Genomic DNA, 15,072 nt, shown 5'->3' on the forward strand with positions numbered 1-15,072 from the left:
GAGAACCTGAACATATGCATTGTATTGAGTTTAAACCATTTTATAAAACTTCTGAAACAAGAAATTCACTTCACCTTTAGACTTCATCAAGCACAACTAGGTCATCTTGGTACAGTCATCAATAAAAGTAACAAACCAATGGGATCCACCGAAAGTAGTGACTTTGGACGGACCCCAAACATCAGAATGTATAAGCATAAAAGGAAGTGGACTTTTATGCAAACATAATGGATACGAAACACGGTGGCTTTTTGCTAGTTGACAAACATCACAGCGGAAACTAGAAACATCACAGTTTGCAAACAAACTAGGAAATAATTTTTTCAGATAACCAAAGGAAGCATGCCGCAGACGTCGATGCCATAGCCAGATTTCAAAATTTTTTTCTCTCCCCCTCAGAACCATTCACTATCAATGCTTGTCGTAGCTTGTCGGAACTTTTGGACATTAAATCCAAGTAATACAGTTTCCCTCGCCTAATACCACAACTAATTGTCTGCTTTGTTTGGATGTCCTTAAACACACAAAAACCAGGCAAAAAAATGATAACACAAGATAAAGCTGTGGTTATTTGGGAAACTGACAAAAGATTAGAATCTAAAGATGGAACAACTAAAACAAAATCTAAATGCAGATTATCAGTGAGTGTCAAAGATCCTTCCCTAATAACTAGAAAGTCCCATTGGCAGTAAAAACAAATTTATGTGAGGATGAATTAAGAGGTGAAACCTGTCTAGAATCAAATGTCATATGATCTGTGGCACCAGAATCAATTATTCATGCACTATTAGCAACATGTGTAGAAATATTGAAATTCTTACCACCAGTATCTGTTGTCTTAACAACTGCTGCAGTGGAGGTCTTTGTTGAATTCTTTTTCCAATGACAATGATCCTACCATTTTGGATATCCCACAAGTTTGAAACATCGAATTTTGGTATGACCAGTTTTGTTGCAATGAGTGCATTTGTAGGTAGACTTGTTTGCTCTAGATAATTTAATATTTTTGTCACTCATTATTTTTTATTTTTTATTTTTATTTTTATTTTTTTTAACTGGTTTATCACAGAACCAGTTTGCAAATGAGGTTACAAAACTGGATTAGTTTTGAATTAATCCAGAACTGGAATAGTATTACACTTGTGGCCAAACAGAGGGTTTTGATATATATATATTTCTTTCAAATAAGTAATTCAATCACTACAAGAAAAATGACTTTTTACCACGGTGAAAAAGGCTTTCTACCACGGTTTTGAACCGTGGTAGAAACAGTCGTGGTAGAAAGTCTCGACTTTCCACGGTTCTGCACCGTGGTAGAAGGTCGACTTTCTACCACGGTGCAAAACCGTGGTAAAAAGTCTTTCTTTCTACCACTGTTACGCATCGTGGTAGAAAGTATATTTTCTACCACGGTTTTGCACTGTGGTAGAAAGTCTTTCTTTTTTATCACGGTTTTGCACCGTGTTAGAAAGTTTATTTTCTACCACGGTGCAAAACCGTGGTAGAAAGTGTTATATAATTTAAAAATAATAATAATATTTTAGCCCTTATGAAGCCTTTTTTTTTTTCTAGCCTTACAAGAACCCTGGAAGCAAACCCAAAATAAATAAAAAATAAATCAAAACCAAAATAATTTAAAACTGACCAATAACATCATATATATATATAACCAAATTCAAGTCATTGTTTTATACAAAAATTAACCATATACAAATTTCAAAAAAGTACATGATCCACACCTTATATATTTACTTAACCAAAATAAAACAAAAAATCTTCATATCTTCTTGCAACTTCTTCATGAGCCATACAAAAAATATAGTGGCAACAAAAAAAAGTAACGTCAACCGTAACCCGCAATCCTAGCTTTGACCTACAAAGATGTAATAGTTGAAGTAAGAGAATTAATATAAAGCAAGTTATTTAGGAAATATATATATATATATAAAGCAAGTTGTAAAATTGCCAAAATTAAACCAAGCAAAGCAAGTTGTAAAGTTGCCAAAATTAAACCAAACAAAGCAAGTATTATAATAAAGGTACTTTGAATGATCTACTCTTCCTATTAACTCAAGCAAAGCAAGTATTAACATCGTCTTAACTCAAGCAAAGCAAGTTCAGTGTGTTAAGGAAATAGTCCCAGGATTAAAGCTTAAGCATGGCTTATTTAATAGGTGATTGAAAGTACTCGAAGACAAAGTGAATTACCATCATATGATATGTTCAGATTAAAAAAAAATGGTCACTTAAGGCACGTGACCCCCCATACACCGCAAAATTGGTCACTTAAAGGCACGTGAACCCCTTGAGGTTGCTAAATTTTTTATTAGGTTTGTCTAGGGTTTGCCCTTATATGTGCTTCAATGTCTTTAGGATTTATCACACTAGTATTAAGGTTTCTCCCTAAAAATCTCTATTTGTTATTCTTCTTCTCACTTCTCCTGTTATTCTGATCGGCCTTCTCTTCCAGTTCATTTAGATTACTATCATTGCCTCTGTGTATGATTATGTTTTATCTTATAATTATTGGGTTGCTTGGTTCATGATGTCCAGGTTGCAGATGAAATTGTAGCAAATTTTACCAGAATTAACAATAGTTCAGCAGTTTCCTTCAATGAGGTTTGATTAACCCTAGAGTTTAACCTTTTTACACTGCTATTATTATGTTAACTTCTTGTGTATGCTGAGAAGTGAACCTCTGAATGTTTTAGTCTGATGAGAAGAATATAAGACAACAAGTATATGATGCATTGAATGTCCTTATGGCACTAGATATTATTGCGAAAGACAAAAAGGCAATTTGGTGGAAGGGACTTCAGAATACAGATGTGAAGGATTTGGAACAGCTTAAGGTTGGGATAAGAGTTCATTATTTGTTATATCACAAGTTCTTATCAATTGCTTCACAATTTTATTAGTCTATCCTTTACATTTGTAAGCTGGGTTTTCCCAACTTCCATAAAGGATGGGACCTGTTCTTGTCTCATTTTTCTTGTCTCCATCCTACTCAATCCTTTTTATCACCCATTCATACCTTGACTGATTTGGCATGATTTTTAAGTGTCACTCTATAGAGAATGACTAGTTTTCTTTGTTTATCCTTGCAGGCGTTGCATGTTTGGCATGATTTTATCACCCATTCATACCTTGACTGATTTGGCATGATTTTTAAGTGTCACTCTATAGAGAATGACTAGTTTTCTTTGTTTATCCTTGCAGGCGTTGCATGTTAAGCTGATTAATGGGATTGGAAATAAATCAGCCTATTTGAAAGAATTAGAAGAACAAGTAATGCTGTCTTATCATTTTCTTTTTTTGCCCCTTTAATAAACAACAATGTAAATTATTTTTTGGGAGTTTTGAGAAATTTTAGTTATGCTATGGATATGAAAATCAGATTTGTATAAGTTTACAGTTGAAATTGGAGTTAGACAAATGCCCACTCTTGAGACTTCTTGGACTTTTATGCATCACTTTTCTGTTTTCCTTACGTTTATTTAGTTTAAGTGAAGTAGGGAGTTCTACTAATTTACAATCAACTTAGTAGCTTAAAAATATTAAATATATAGGAATGCCTTTCTTGCTCTAGGTCTTGATATGCCCAATGCAAAAAGGCCATTATGTAGTGCTGGTCCAGTTACTTGGAAATCTGGGGTTGAAGAATGGAGACAGATTTAACCTTTTGACGTTATTTTTCTTAAAGCTGCTGCTATCAAACTTGAATCCATGTCTACACTTGTTAGCCTGAGTTTTTACCAGCACCAAGCAATGGCCACAACATATATAATTTTATATTTGGTTGCAACTATCCAGTAAATAAAATTGATTCGTGGACATAGTTTTAGATTCATGCAACTATGAAAGTTAGAAATAGCCTGAATGGGTATATGTTTTTTTAGAAAATTTTAATTATTTAACAAGGGATATCTTTGGTTCATAGTTTATAAGCATGAATGAATTCAACTACTAAGTTCAAAGTTGTGGTTCACAGTTTGAGAAGTGATCATCGGGATTCAACATTGAATAGATATTCAAAGGTAGAAGACTTTATTTTCAAGAAACCTTCAAAAAGTTGGAATTAAATTGCCGTTCACACACTGAAAGAAGGAAAAAAATGAAATACTAATACCAGTGACAGAATAAACTGCATAACACAATTATCCACTTACCCAGTGCACTGCCATGTAGATTGCCATTGCCTTTGCTCTAATTCGGTTAGGGAATATTTCTGATAGGAGGAGACTAGGGACTGGTCCAGCACCTACAGCAAATGTGAAGACAAACCTGCATAAACAACTTCAATAAGAAAAATATACCACCATAACCTCAAGATAAGAAACTATATGTAGAAGTTTGTCTACCTTAGCTCTCTTCCACAGTTACAGTCACAAAGGTGGTTTAAGCAATGAGATACAGTAGCCTACCTTGGTTTATTTCCACAAAACAAGAAATAGATAATCCTCCTAAGAGGTGAACAATTACTTGCTCTATTTGACATAGAAATTTATCATTTTTCCATTTTGAAATACCCTATTCATCCGATTTTATTTTTAGAAACTCCTGATTTTCCAGGTATTTCAGAAAGACAAAGAATGATGATAGGAAGAGAATCACCTAATGGATCATGTTTTTTATCTGCTCTATATGATCAGTTACCCCTGGCTCTTCTGTAGGAGGAAGGCACTGAATTTGTTTCATGTTACCATGATACTCATTGATGTTACCACCCCAATTTTATTTGTTTTTCCTATGATCTACAAAAGCCAGATATAAATCAATAGTTAAGTATTTTTTACAATCAAATTATCAAAAAATAGACTTGAAAAAGTCAAAAAGTCGTGAACATAAATAATTCTAAAAACTACAACATACATTCCTCTTTATGAGCTAAGACAGTATTCAGAACTACAATTTCAATAACAGCCCATGAGAATTTGATTGAAAGCTTGAACACCAAATCATGGTGAAAATTTACAAAATGAAGGGAAAAGCAGAAGATGTGAATATTGAATAATTCCTATAGGAATCATATGGAGGAATACAGTTAAGAGAAACCAGCACCAATTGAGGACAAGAAGGGAAAGACTAAACTCTCAGTAGAGTTGAAGGGAATCAATTGCTCAAAAGAATGGACTATAATGCAAAAGAACTTAAATTCAAATATAAATTGTTCAACACCACTGGTGTGGTGTGACAAAGGAAACATAGCTTCAGAAAAAGAAAATTAGTAATAAATCCAGGTAGTATATCATTTCCCAAAAACAAACACTTCCTCCATTACACTGCACACCACCAAAAACAGAACCACAGAAACACCTTCTAGTTGGTACCCCCATTTACTCTAGTTTTCAGAACTAGTCCTATAAATTGCCCTAAAAATATATATAATTTTAACAGGAATACCAACTATGCAATACAAATATACAATTAGATTGCATTTTGCTGTAGAACATCAGCAATGTCAATCAAATTTCCTCTCTATATTTTTTTTTTTTTCACACCAGTTCAGCAGATATAAGATTCTTCAAAAGTGCAAGATTCTTCAAGCAAAAAAATTCCCCAAATAGGATTTAGTTTGCAAAACAAGAATTACAAACCTTGATTAATTGATTTAGAAAAATAAAATAAAATTTAATGTTCTTGTTGACATTTAACTGCATTTTTTTTCTTCTTGTTTTTATCACTATTATTTTCTTTAGTAAAGTCATGTTTGGCAAGCACATGGTATATACTATACATTTATGTACCAGAATCATAAATTCAGACAAAGGCAGGCCTCAAGCAGTAAGACTTAATAAGTTTCAATATATAAAATGAATGAAGGAAAGAATTGCGAGTCAAAAAACTTGCCAATGGACCATGTTATGAATGCACCAGGAAAACCTAGGCCACATAAAAGAAACATGCATAGGCAGTACAGCTAAATATACAATACAACATGACCTATGTAGTGAAAGAATTTATTGATGGTCCCCATTATGAAAAGGCTATAATAAAAACATTTGTATTGGATTAAAGTACAGAAATTACATTCAACTAAACAAACATATGCATAAAGAAATGTGATATTTGAACTTAGCAAACAGATCCACAGGCAATTAGCAAACACTTTGCTGCACCAGAGGAAGCATTTAAAATTCTTATTGCTCAGGACTATATGGATGGATATTAGAAAATCATAAAGTCATCATCACTTACTGTGGTGGGAAATCTTTATCTGCTGTAGCTTCACTGAGAATACGTTCAAACTCCTGAATATTTTGCTTCATTTCACACAATAGCTTGTCATGTGCTGCAAGCTTTGCAATACTAGGAGAGTAAGCCCGAGCCACGTATAGTAGGTCTTTCATCTTCTTTACTAAAGTCTTTCATTTTTTCCCTATGTTCACGATGCCATAAGCAGTAGCTCCCAAATTTCATCTCACAATGAGAAAAACAGGGTCATAACATTATTTTAGATGAGAATTAACCAAAATCCACATCCTAGTTTCTGATACAAGTATTTTTAGCTTACAAATAATCATATAAAAAAATGAAAGCAAAAGGGCTAAAAGTGTATGATGATGACGATTAACAAAGAAAAAAAAGCCTACTGAAAATGGATGAGCAGACATCAATAAGGTGACAACTAAAAAGTCTAGTGCACCCACATCAGACATAAATTACACTTCTGGCAGATGATAACAGTTAACAGTTCCACTGCTTAGGCACATTTATTTCTTAACCAGAAATTTTACGATTCACTTGATTGTTCTAAGACAATGGCTATATAATAACTATACACAGTCTAGATTTACTGAAATGCTGCTGGATTTTATTCCGAAATCGAAACAAAAAAAAAAATATAGTAAGTATAATTTCCTCATGTGACGCAAGCAAATGATAAAGAAATAGAGAAAACAAAAAAATCATGAACATCCTATAGAAAGAATCAATATAGGCATTGCAAAAAAAAAAAAAAAAAAAAAGAGAAGAAAAGAAAAAAAAAGGTTTACTCAGTACACATTAAGACATGGAATTTATAAGAAACCCTAATTGAATTAAACTAAAGTCATGTCATACCTATTTGAGTATCATTTGATGAAGATAACAATTTACAGGGGATGAAAATACAAACCTCAAAATTTATCGATGCACACACGATAAATTAGGTCTTCGGTTTGACGCCAAAGTGTCCTTCGAATAGGAGGGAGGGGTTAGGACTTCGAATGAGAGAGGGAGCTATGGTTAGGGCTTGGAGAAAGGAGCGAATCCTTGTTGAGTCTCAACGTCCATCTGTGGTGGACTTTACAGGGGCACTGCGCACCTTAAAACTCAGGGAACTTTTCAATCAGCTGTGCCGCTATCTCCTTTCTAACGTTGCGCTGACCATCGATTCAACCCTCCGCTGCTCCTCAATGGTGGAGATTTCAGAAATCAGTGGCTTCGGTAGAAGGGTTGGGTTTGGAGAGAAAAAGGCATGGGTCAGGCTTGGAAATTTGAGAGAAAGGGGATTTGCAAATCGAGGATAGATAGTATAGATCGCGAAAGAAAGGGGCCAGCTTTGGAGATAGATGCGGATATATATATATTTTTGAGTATATATGTTATGTGTGGTTTCTCTATGAGTTATATTTTTGTTTATAATTTTTTCTTTTTAATGAAACTAGAGGGAACAAAACGCGCGTAAGCAGGATTGAAAATAATTCACTTTAACCGTGGTAGAAAACACGTGCTTATTATTACGGTTTTTCATTAACCGTATTAGAAAATCTTTCTACCACGGTTATAAAAATAATCGTGGTAAAAAGTGCGTGGTTATAACCACGGTTTTTCATTAACTGTGGTAGAAATTTCTACCACGGTTTTAAAATAACCGTGGTAAAAAATATACTTTCTACCACGGTTATTTTAAAACCGTGGTAGAAAGTGCGTGGTAAAAAACTGTTTTTCTTGTAGTGAATTCTCACAACTCCCATTGACTTTGGAGCAGAGAAGAGAAGGATGAGTTGCAGCGAATGTGAGGGCAGTGATCCGACGACAGCTGTGATGGAGAAGGGCAATGATCCGGCGACAGCTGCGATGGAGAAGAGCAACGATCCGACAATGGCTGCGACGGCAGCTTCGATTGAGGATGCGTCTGACGGAGAAGGAACAGATCCGACAGCAGGTGAGGGAAGGAGCAGATCCGGCGAAACAGCGGCGGAGAGCAGCCTGATCCGGTGACGCGACGGCAGTTGAGGTGCAGCGGTTCGGTTTGGCAGAGAGCGTCGTCGTTTTGAGATCCGGGATGCGACGGCAGAAAGCGTCGTCGTTTGGAGATCCGGCGATGCGACGGCAGATCGCCGGCAACAACAGCTTGTGATGGGTCCGTCGTATTTGTATTTGTATGGGTATGGGTATGGGTATGGTGTAAGGATATGTGTATGTGTATGGATCTGTTTTGTAAGAGTATGTGTGTTAATGAATAAAAATAAATTCAAGGAGATTCAAAGGTCTGGTTCAGGGACGGTTCAAGGATGGCTCTGATACCATCTTGAAATTCAGTTGAAAAAAAAAACATATAGAGATTAAAATTATATTCCATTCTTTAGTGATGTAGTATTATATCCAATTTATAAAATTAGACCTAGCTAAAGTAGGTAACTAATTACTTACCAATTAGCCCTAAATCAGGGAGAAAATAAATCAATTCTATAGCTGTACTATAAGAGATAAAATCTCAACATAGGGTTAGGGTTGGGTTTGAGTTTATTATTTCATATGGTGGGCTAGACTTAAGTTATACTTCTAACTCGCCCGAGTTGTAGCCGTATCCAAACCCAATAGTAGCCAAATAAAAGAAGATCAGGGGGTTATTTTTGTCATTTAACATGTTTGATATTTTTTTATAAAATTGAATTAAAAATTTAGGGACATTTATGACCTTTAAAATCTCAGGGGTGCCAATATAGACAAAGTCGTTGACCAACCGTTGAGTGGCGTTGACAAAAACCTTGGTGTCAATGCAATTTGACCAAAAAAAAAAAACACACACACACACACATTTTCATACTGAATTCCCATAATCTTGACGATCTATTCCTTACACTTGAAATATTGTTAAGTATAAAATTCAATCTGTCTTAATCGACTTTGAATAAGTCTAGTATTGAAACAGTTTCTTTGGTGAGTTTATTATCTAATTAAATTAGAGAAAGAATGATTAACACAAAATAAACTTTCTTTTTATTTAATTTACAAAAAAAAGAAAAAAAAAAAGAAGAAAAAAAGAAGAAGGTATACACGAAAATTTTACTTTTGACTATATATATATATATATATATATATATATATTCACACACTCACACACATGTATATAATATAAACTGAGTTTGTGACCAGCAAGAATGGTGGTAGTATTTATTTTTTTGTTAGATTCATTTCCTAAGTAGTTCTAGCAATCTTCTTTACTATGAAATTAACTTGTTTACTTCCAATGAATTGCTAATTTTACTTTTGACCATATATATATATATATATATATATATATATATATATATTTACGTAATATATTATATATATATAATATGAACATAGAGTGACTGGGAATTGATAATTGTTATTATTATTATTATTATTATTAATGTTATATATATGCATTTTCTAAGCAGTTCTTGCAATCTTCCGCAAACTTACTATGAAACTAACTTGTTTACTTCCAATGAATTGCTAGTTAGTTTAGTTGAAAGTGATGACAATGTGAATCGGCCTCTAGGTGTTGTAGTTTCTTTTCTCTATCCAAGTTATTTCCATTCTTCTTCTCACCCACCAGTCTTGATCGAGGTCTGTCTCTCTTGAATTTCCAGATTAATTGAAATCGATCTCTTGAAATACAATCTTTTCCAATAGTTTGGCTCTACCTAATGCAATGATTCAATTGGGTGGTGGCGAAATTTTACTTTGGATTATATGTATACACACATATATATGTACTTAATATATATATATATATACACACACACACACATATAGTGTATATAATATGAACACAGAGAGTGACCAGGAAGAATGGTGGTTTTTTTTTTGGTTAGATGCATTCCTAAGCAGCTCTTGCAGTCTTCAGCAAACTTTCTGCGAAATTAACTTGTTTACTTCCAATGAATTGCTAATTTGCTTGGTTGAAAGGGATGAAAATATAAATCAGCCTGCAAGTTTTGTAGTTTCTTTTCTCTATCCCAGTTATTTCCATTCTTCTTCTCACCTACCAGTCTCGAGCTTTGTCTCTTTCGAATTTTCAGATTAAATAAAATCTCTTGAAACATAATATCATATACACTCATATATATATATATATAAATCCTCCGTCCCAAAATAGTTAGATACGTACTTTGAAAATTGTGAGTCATAGTTGTCAAAGTACCAACTATTTTAAAATGAAAAGAGTATATAGTATCAGACATTCAATTTCATTGATTCGCTTGGATGGTGTCAAATTGTTATTGAAAAAGGGTATGCACATAATTAAAGGTTTAACATTCATCTAATCAAGGTTTTTAATTAATTGATATAGTAATTACTTTGACAGAGTCATGAGGTAAGTGAAAAGGAAAATGCTGGCATGCAACTTGAAACTTGCTAGGAAAAGGTCAAGAATACATGTCTCGTGTCTAATTTGCACGACATGCATGTATGCTTCTTACAAAATACAAATACATTAATTATATATAGTATTGTTTTTTTTTTTTTTTGGGAAGGTAAAACAAATTTATTGAAGGACAAGAATATACAAGACTGGCTCAATGATACATTAGGCCCATACACCTTACATGAACTACATCAATCTTGACCCAACCCAACAGGTTAAGCCCAAACCCTAAACAACTTGTTCTTGAACAAGCATAGAGGAATTATGCTCTGTTTGATCCAGAGCACCATTCATCTGCGTAGAAGAAACACCACTACAACAAATTTGGGCTCAGGCCACGAAATTTTTTGCCACGCATAAAATTTTGTGCCAAAAAGTATCTTTTGGCCACAAAATTAACTTCTTGTGGCTAATATATGAGTGTTTGCCATGAAGTAAATTTTTCGTGGCAAATACTAGTTCTTGCCAAGAATATTAGGGACGACCTAAAATATTTGGTAAAATGTCAATTTTGCCACAATGAATTAGGGACGACATACAAAGTTGTGACAAAATCCTATTTGTGCTACGATTTTTTATTCATGGCAATTGTATGTTTCTTTCGCCACATATATATTTTCATGGCAAATCACTTTACAATTTCCATGATGTTATTCTCGTGGCAAATATATTTTTCTGGCACGAAGTTTTTTTTTTGTGGCTAAAAGATGGATCCTGCCACGAATTATCAGTTGTGGCTATGATATGCTCTATTGCCACGTAACTACTTTCGTGCCAAATCTATTAGTTATTCGCAACAATACTTTATTCTTGGCAAATAGTATCTTTTGCCATGAATTTTCAATCCTTGTGGCAAAATGCCATTTTTACAATGAATTCGTTTTCGTGGCAATTAGGAACTATTTTGCCACAAATTTTCAATCCTTGTGGCGAAATGCCAATTTTGCAATGAATTTGTTTTCGTGGCAATTAGGATATCTTTGTTAACTATTATTTATTTATTTATTTGGTTTTTGTAATTCCTTAAATAAGAGGCCTAGAACACCGAATCCCTAAGCAAATTAATTAATTGTTAATAAAAATTCAAAATGGCATTTCCTTTAAATTTGACCCTTTTTAAATACTACTACTGTACATGTCATACATAAAAGATTAAAAAAAAAATGTACCAAACTTTCTTATATTGAATTTAAATTAATCATATATATATATATATATATATATATATATATATATATATATATATATATTTATAAGTAATTAAAAATTAAAGATATAATAAAAAATATAGATCATATATCAAATCTTGAACAAATTTACAACTACAAAATTTTACTTATATTTAGTAAGGGTATAAATAAAAGATTTAGTGATTTGGGAATTAAATGGAATAAAAGATCTTAAAAGTACATAGGATTTTGTTGGCGCAAAACCTTTAACCAAGGACAACCTAGTGATTTTAGTGATTACAAACTATTAATGGTGTTTGTGGACTAATATTTAATTATATACATTGAGTGTTATTGATGATTCGTCTTCAAAAAATGACCTCAATGAAGCAATCACGTCAATGGAAAAGAATGGATATAAAGAGATATGAATTAAATTGCAAGGAAACCAAATGCAAGTCTATCCAAAGATAGCTTGAACTACAATTAATGAGCAAACAAGCAACTCCAAGAAATTGGAAGAAAGCAAGAATACCTCAAAACCTAAACAATCATATATGAACAAAGCTTGAAGAAATTGGTAGATAGTATGGTGAGTGTTTGAGATTCAATGTCAAAGTATTTATGAATCCATTTGAAGCTCATCTCTATAGGACTATGCATATCATATTTTCATTCAAATGCATGTTCCTATGTCCACTAGCAATAGACATATGAAGTCATTGCTAAAAGAATAAGTTAGTTCAAGTTTGCATAAGCTTTGAATTAAAAAAGTCAATGCTTGAACTAGAAATGCTAAGACCATGCACACCAATTGATCATATGTTTTATTTTGGGCTCTAGAAAGTAGAGTTTAAGGCATTGAACTTATTTTTTCATCCACAAAGTCTTTGTTATCATGACTTGGTAAATGACTTTACGATCTGGACATTTCTCATAAAAAACTGTTTCTTGGTTTTTTGGATGAGTATGGAAAATATGATTTTTTTGAAATAAAGATATTTTAAAAATAATTTTTCCGGTAATTACTCTTTACACTTTAAATAACCTAAATTGATTTTATGGGATTTTTCATCAATTCTACATAGGCCTACATGGAGGATCAAGTTTTACCAAAACTTTCGGGAATCCTAATTTGTACTAAAACTAATTTTTTTTTATTTAGTTAAATTTTAATTTTCTTGTATTTTTTATTGAATCCAAATAGGGGGGTACTTACTTATTTACTTAAATGTTTTCAATGGAAATAAGGTATGCAGAAGTAACAGCCCATGCTGTTTATCAGATGACTAAACCAAAAAATTTATTTATTTTTTATTTGACCGATCAGATCAATCATACTATTGATAGGATGCCAAAACCAATGAACTTGCATCTTTTGTGGTTTATCAATTGACCGATTAGATGTGTCCAAGTGGCCGATCAGATGCTTTATGTAACCAATTAGATGGATTAAATTTTAGAAAGCGCGATGAAACATAATTTGATCCTACCGATCACTTCTATAATCTAACCGATCAGATGCTTCAACTGCCCGAACAGATATAACATATATCCGATCACTTTAAACCAACAGATAACTCATGTGACCGATCAGATGGACTAAAATTTCAAATTTGGAAAATTAATTTACCCCTAAAGGCTATATTTTTCAAGGGGTTATAAATACACAATGTTTTGGACATTGTGGGGATGCATTGGAGAGATATAGAGAAACTTTCTCGAGTATCAAAGAGCTTTTGTTCTTCATCTTATTCATCCTCTCATACATATCATTCATAGAATATTGAACTTCATTTGTATTAATTTATACTCTAGTTGTGAGCTTTGATTTGCATATCAATATTTGAGAGATATATTTTTGTACAACAAATTTGTATCTACAATCAATTGTAAGGATCGGTGTGATCCAGGAGAAGTTTAAGAGATGATTGTTCTCTTAGTAAAAAGATTAGAAGCAGTGTGCTTCTTGTACCAGTTTGCTCTCCACCTATAAGGAGGTGTCATAGTGGGATTGGAAAAGTTTTAAGAGGGATCTTGAGCCGAAAAAAGATGCAGATGAAGTGAGATACATAGATGGGAGCAAAAAGAGGAAAAAAATAGATTTGTCGGGTTTAACTCTAAAATATGAGTATGACCCATGTTTTGTATCTTTTTAAGTTTAAAAGAAGTGTTAACCTCTTATTGGGATACATTAGGCATGACACAATTTATCTTGATGGACAGGACTAAAACATTATCCTATATATAAAACATCTAGAGGATGACTTTTAGGTATATTGTAAAAACGTAGTGTGATACTTTTGTGTGCAAGGCTATGAGCCTATTAGTAAAATATTATCTATCTATCTATTGATTAATTTTTGTTATGTATTTCATTACTTATGTTTGATGTATTCTTAATTTATTTATCAATTAGTGTGTATAGTACAAACACACTTATTGATACTTCAAATAATTATAAAGATGATTTTTATTTTTATTTTTTTAGACGTTTGTCTTTTCAAAAAATTTATATTTTCTATCAAATTACCCATCATATATATGCAATTTAATTTTTGAAAATTAAATATATTAAAAATAAGATTATGTATATTTAGAGTTTATAATTAATTTTTATTTAAATTAATTCACTTAAATATATGAAAATTAGTTTGATTTATATGATATTTATAGTTCATATCACACTATTTAACAAAATAGCTTAATTATTTAAATAGTTTAAAATATTTTATAAAATATTTTTCAAAAAATTGGACTAAAAATACTGCCAATTAGGTTTATATATATATATATATATATATATATATATATATATATATATATATAAAATCACAAAATATATTGAGAAGGAAAACAACAAAAAGTGGTTTCATTATTGGGATGCTAATTTCTCATTCTCTCTTTATTATATTTAACTAAAAATATTTACATAATTATTATTATTATTTTTTCGTTTTTATTGTAAAATGCCATTACAAGAATTAAGGGTATTGGTGACAGTCCTTTAGGGATAATAAAAATACTGTCCCTAAAAGACCCCTCTTGGGGACAGTCCTAAAAGTTCCGTCCCTAAAAGTCCCTTTTTGGGGACAGTCATAACCTTTCCGTCCCTAAAAGACCAAAAAAATGAAATAAGCCAGGGGCGCCAAAATTTAGCGCCATATTTAGTGAAATGATATTTTTTTTAATAAAAAAAATATCAGAAATAGCTTTTTGGGATGGTAAACTGTCCCTAAAGACATTACTTTTTGGGCACAGTTCATAGGTCCGTCTCTAAAGCCCAAAAAAAATTCT

The 15,072-nt window shown here is 32.4% G+C and overlaps 1 protein-coding gene across 4 annotated transcripts; it reads right to left on the minus strand.

Annotated features, from left to right (window-relative positions):
* Positions 1 to 1,630: 1,630 nt before the first annotated feature.
* On the minus strand, positions 1,631 to 7,565 carry LOC132274475 (probable galacturonosyltransferase 7). 4 transcript variants are annotated; one of them, XR_009470438.1, is made up of 4 exons: positions 6,199 to 7,565; positions 4,615 to 4,754; positions 4,170 to 4,284; positions 1,631 to 1,873 (listed from the first exon to the last, which is right to left on the minus strand). XR_009470438.1 is itself a non-coding variant. In XM_059775743.1 (4 exons), the coding sequence occupies exons 2-4, from the start codon at positions 6,348 to 6,350 to the stop codon at positions 1,844 to 1,846; spliced, it is 297 nt and encodes a 98-aa protein (XP_059631726.1). In that variant the 5' UTR covers positions 6,351 to 6,379; positions 7,118 to 7,555; the 3' UTR covers positions 1,631 to 1,843. The 4 variants fall into 4 exon arrangements, 3 of the variants coding, with proteins under 3 accessions (XP_059631726.1, XP_059631725.1, XP_059631724.1); XM_059775743.1 differs by lacking the exon at positions 4,615 to 4,754 and having other exon boundaries at positions 6,199 to 6,379; positions 7,118 to 7,555; XM_059775742.1 differs by lacking the exon at positions 4,615 to 4,754 and having other exon boundaries at positions 6,199 to 6,420; positions 7,118 to 7,554.
* Between the last annotated feature and the right edge of the window lie 7,507 nt (positions 7,566 to 15,072).

The sequence above is a fragment of the Cornus florida genome, unplaced genomic scaffold (genome assembly GCF_030987335.1).
Source record: "Cornus florida cultivar Cherokee Brave unplaced genomic scaffold, ASM3098733v1 CherokeeBrave_3.0.0_Hap2_Chr09, whole genome shotgun sequence".
Classification (NCBI taxonomy): domain Eukaryota; kingdom Viridiplantae; phylum Streptophyta; class Magnoliopsida; order Cornales; family Cornaceae; genus Cornus; species Cornus florida.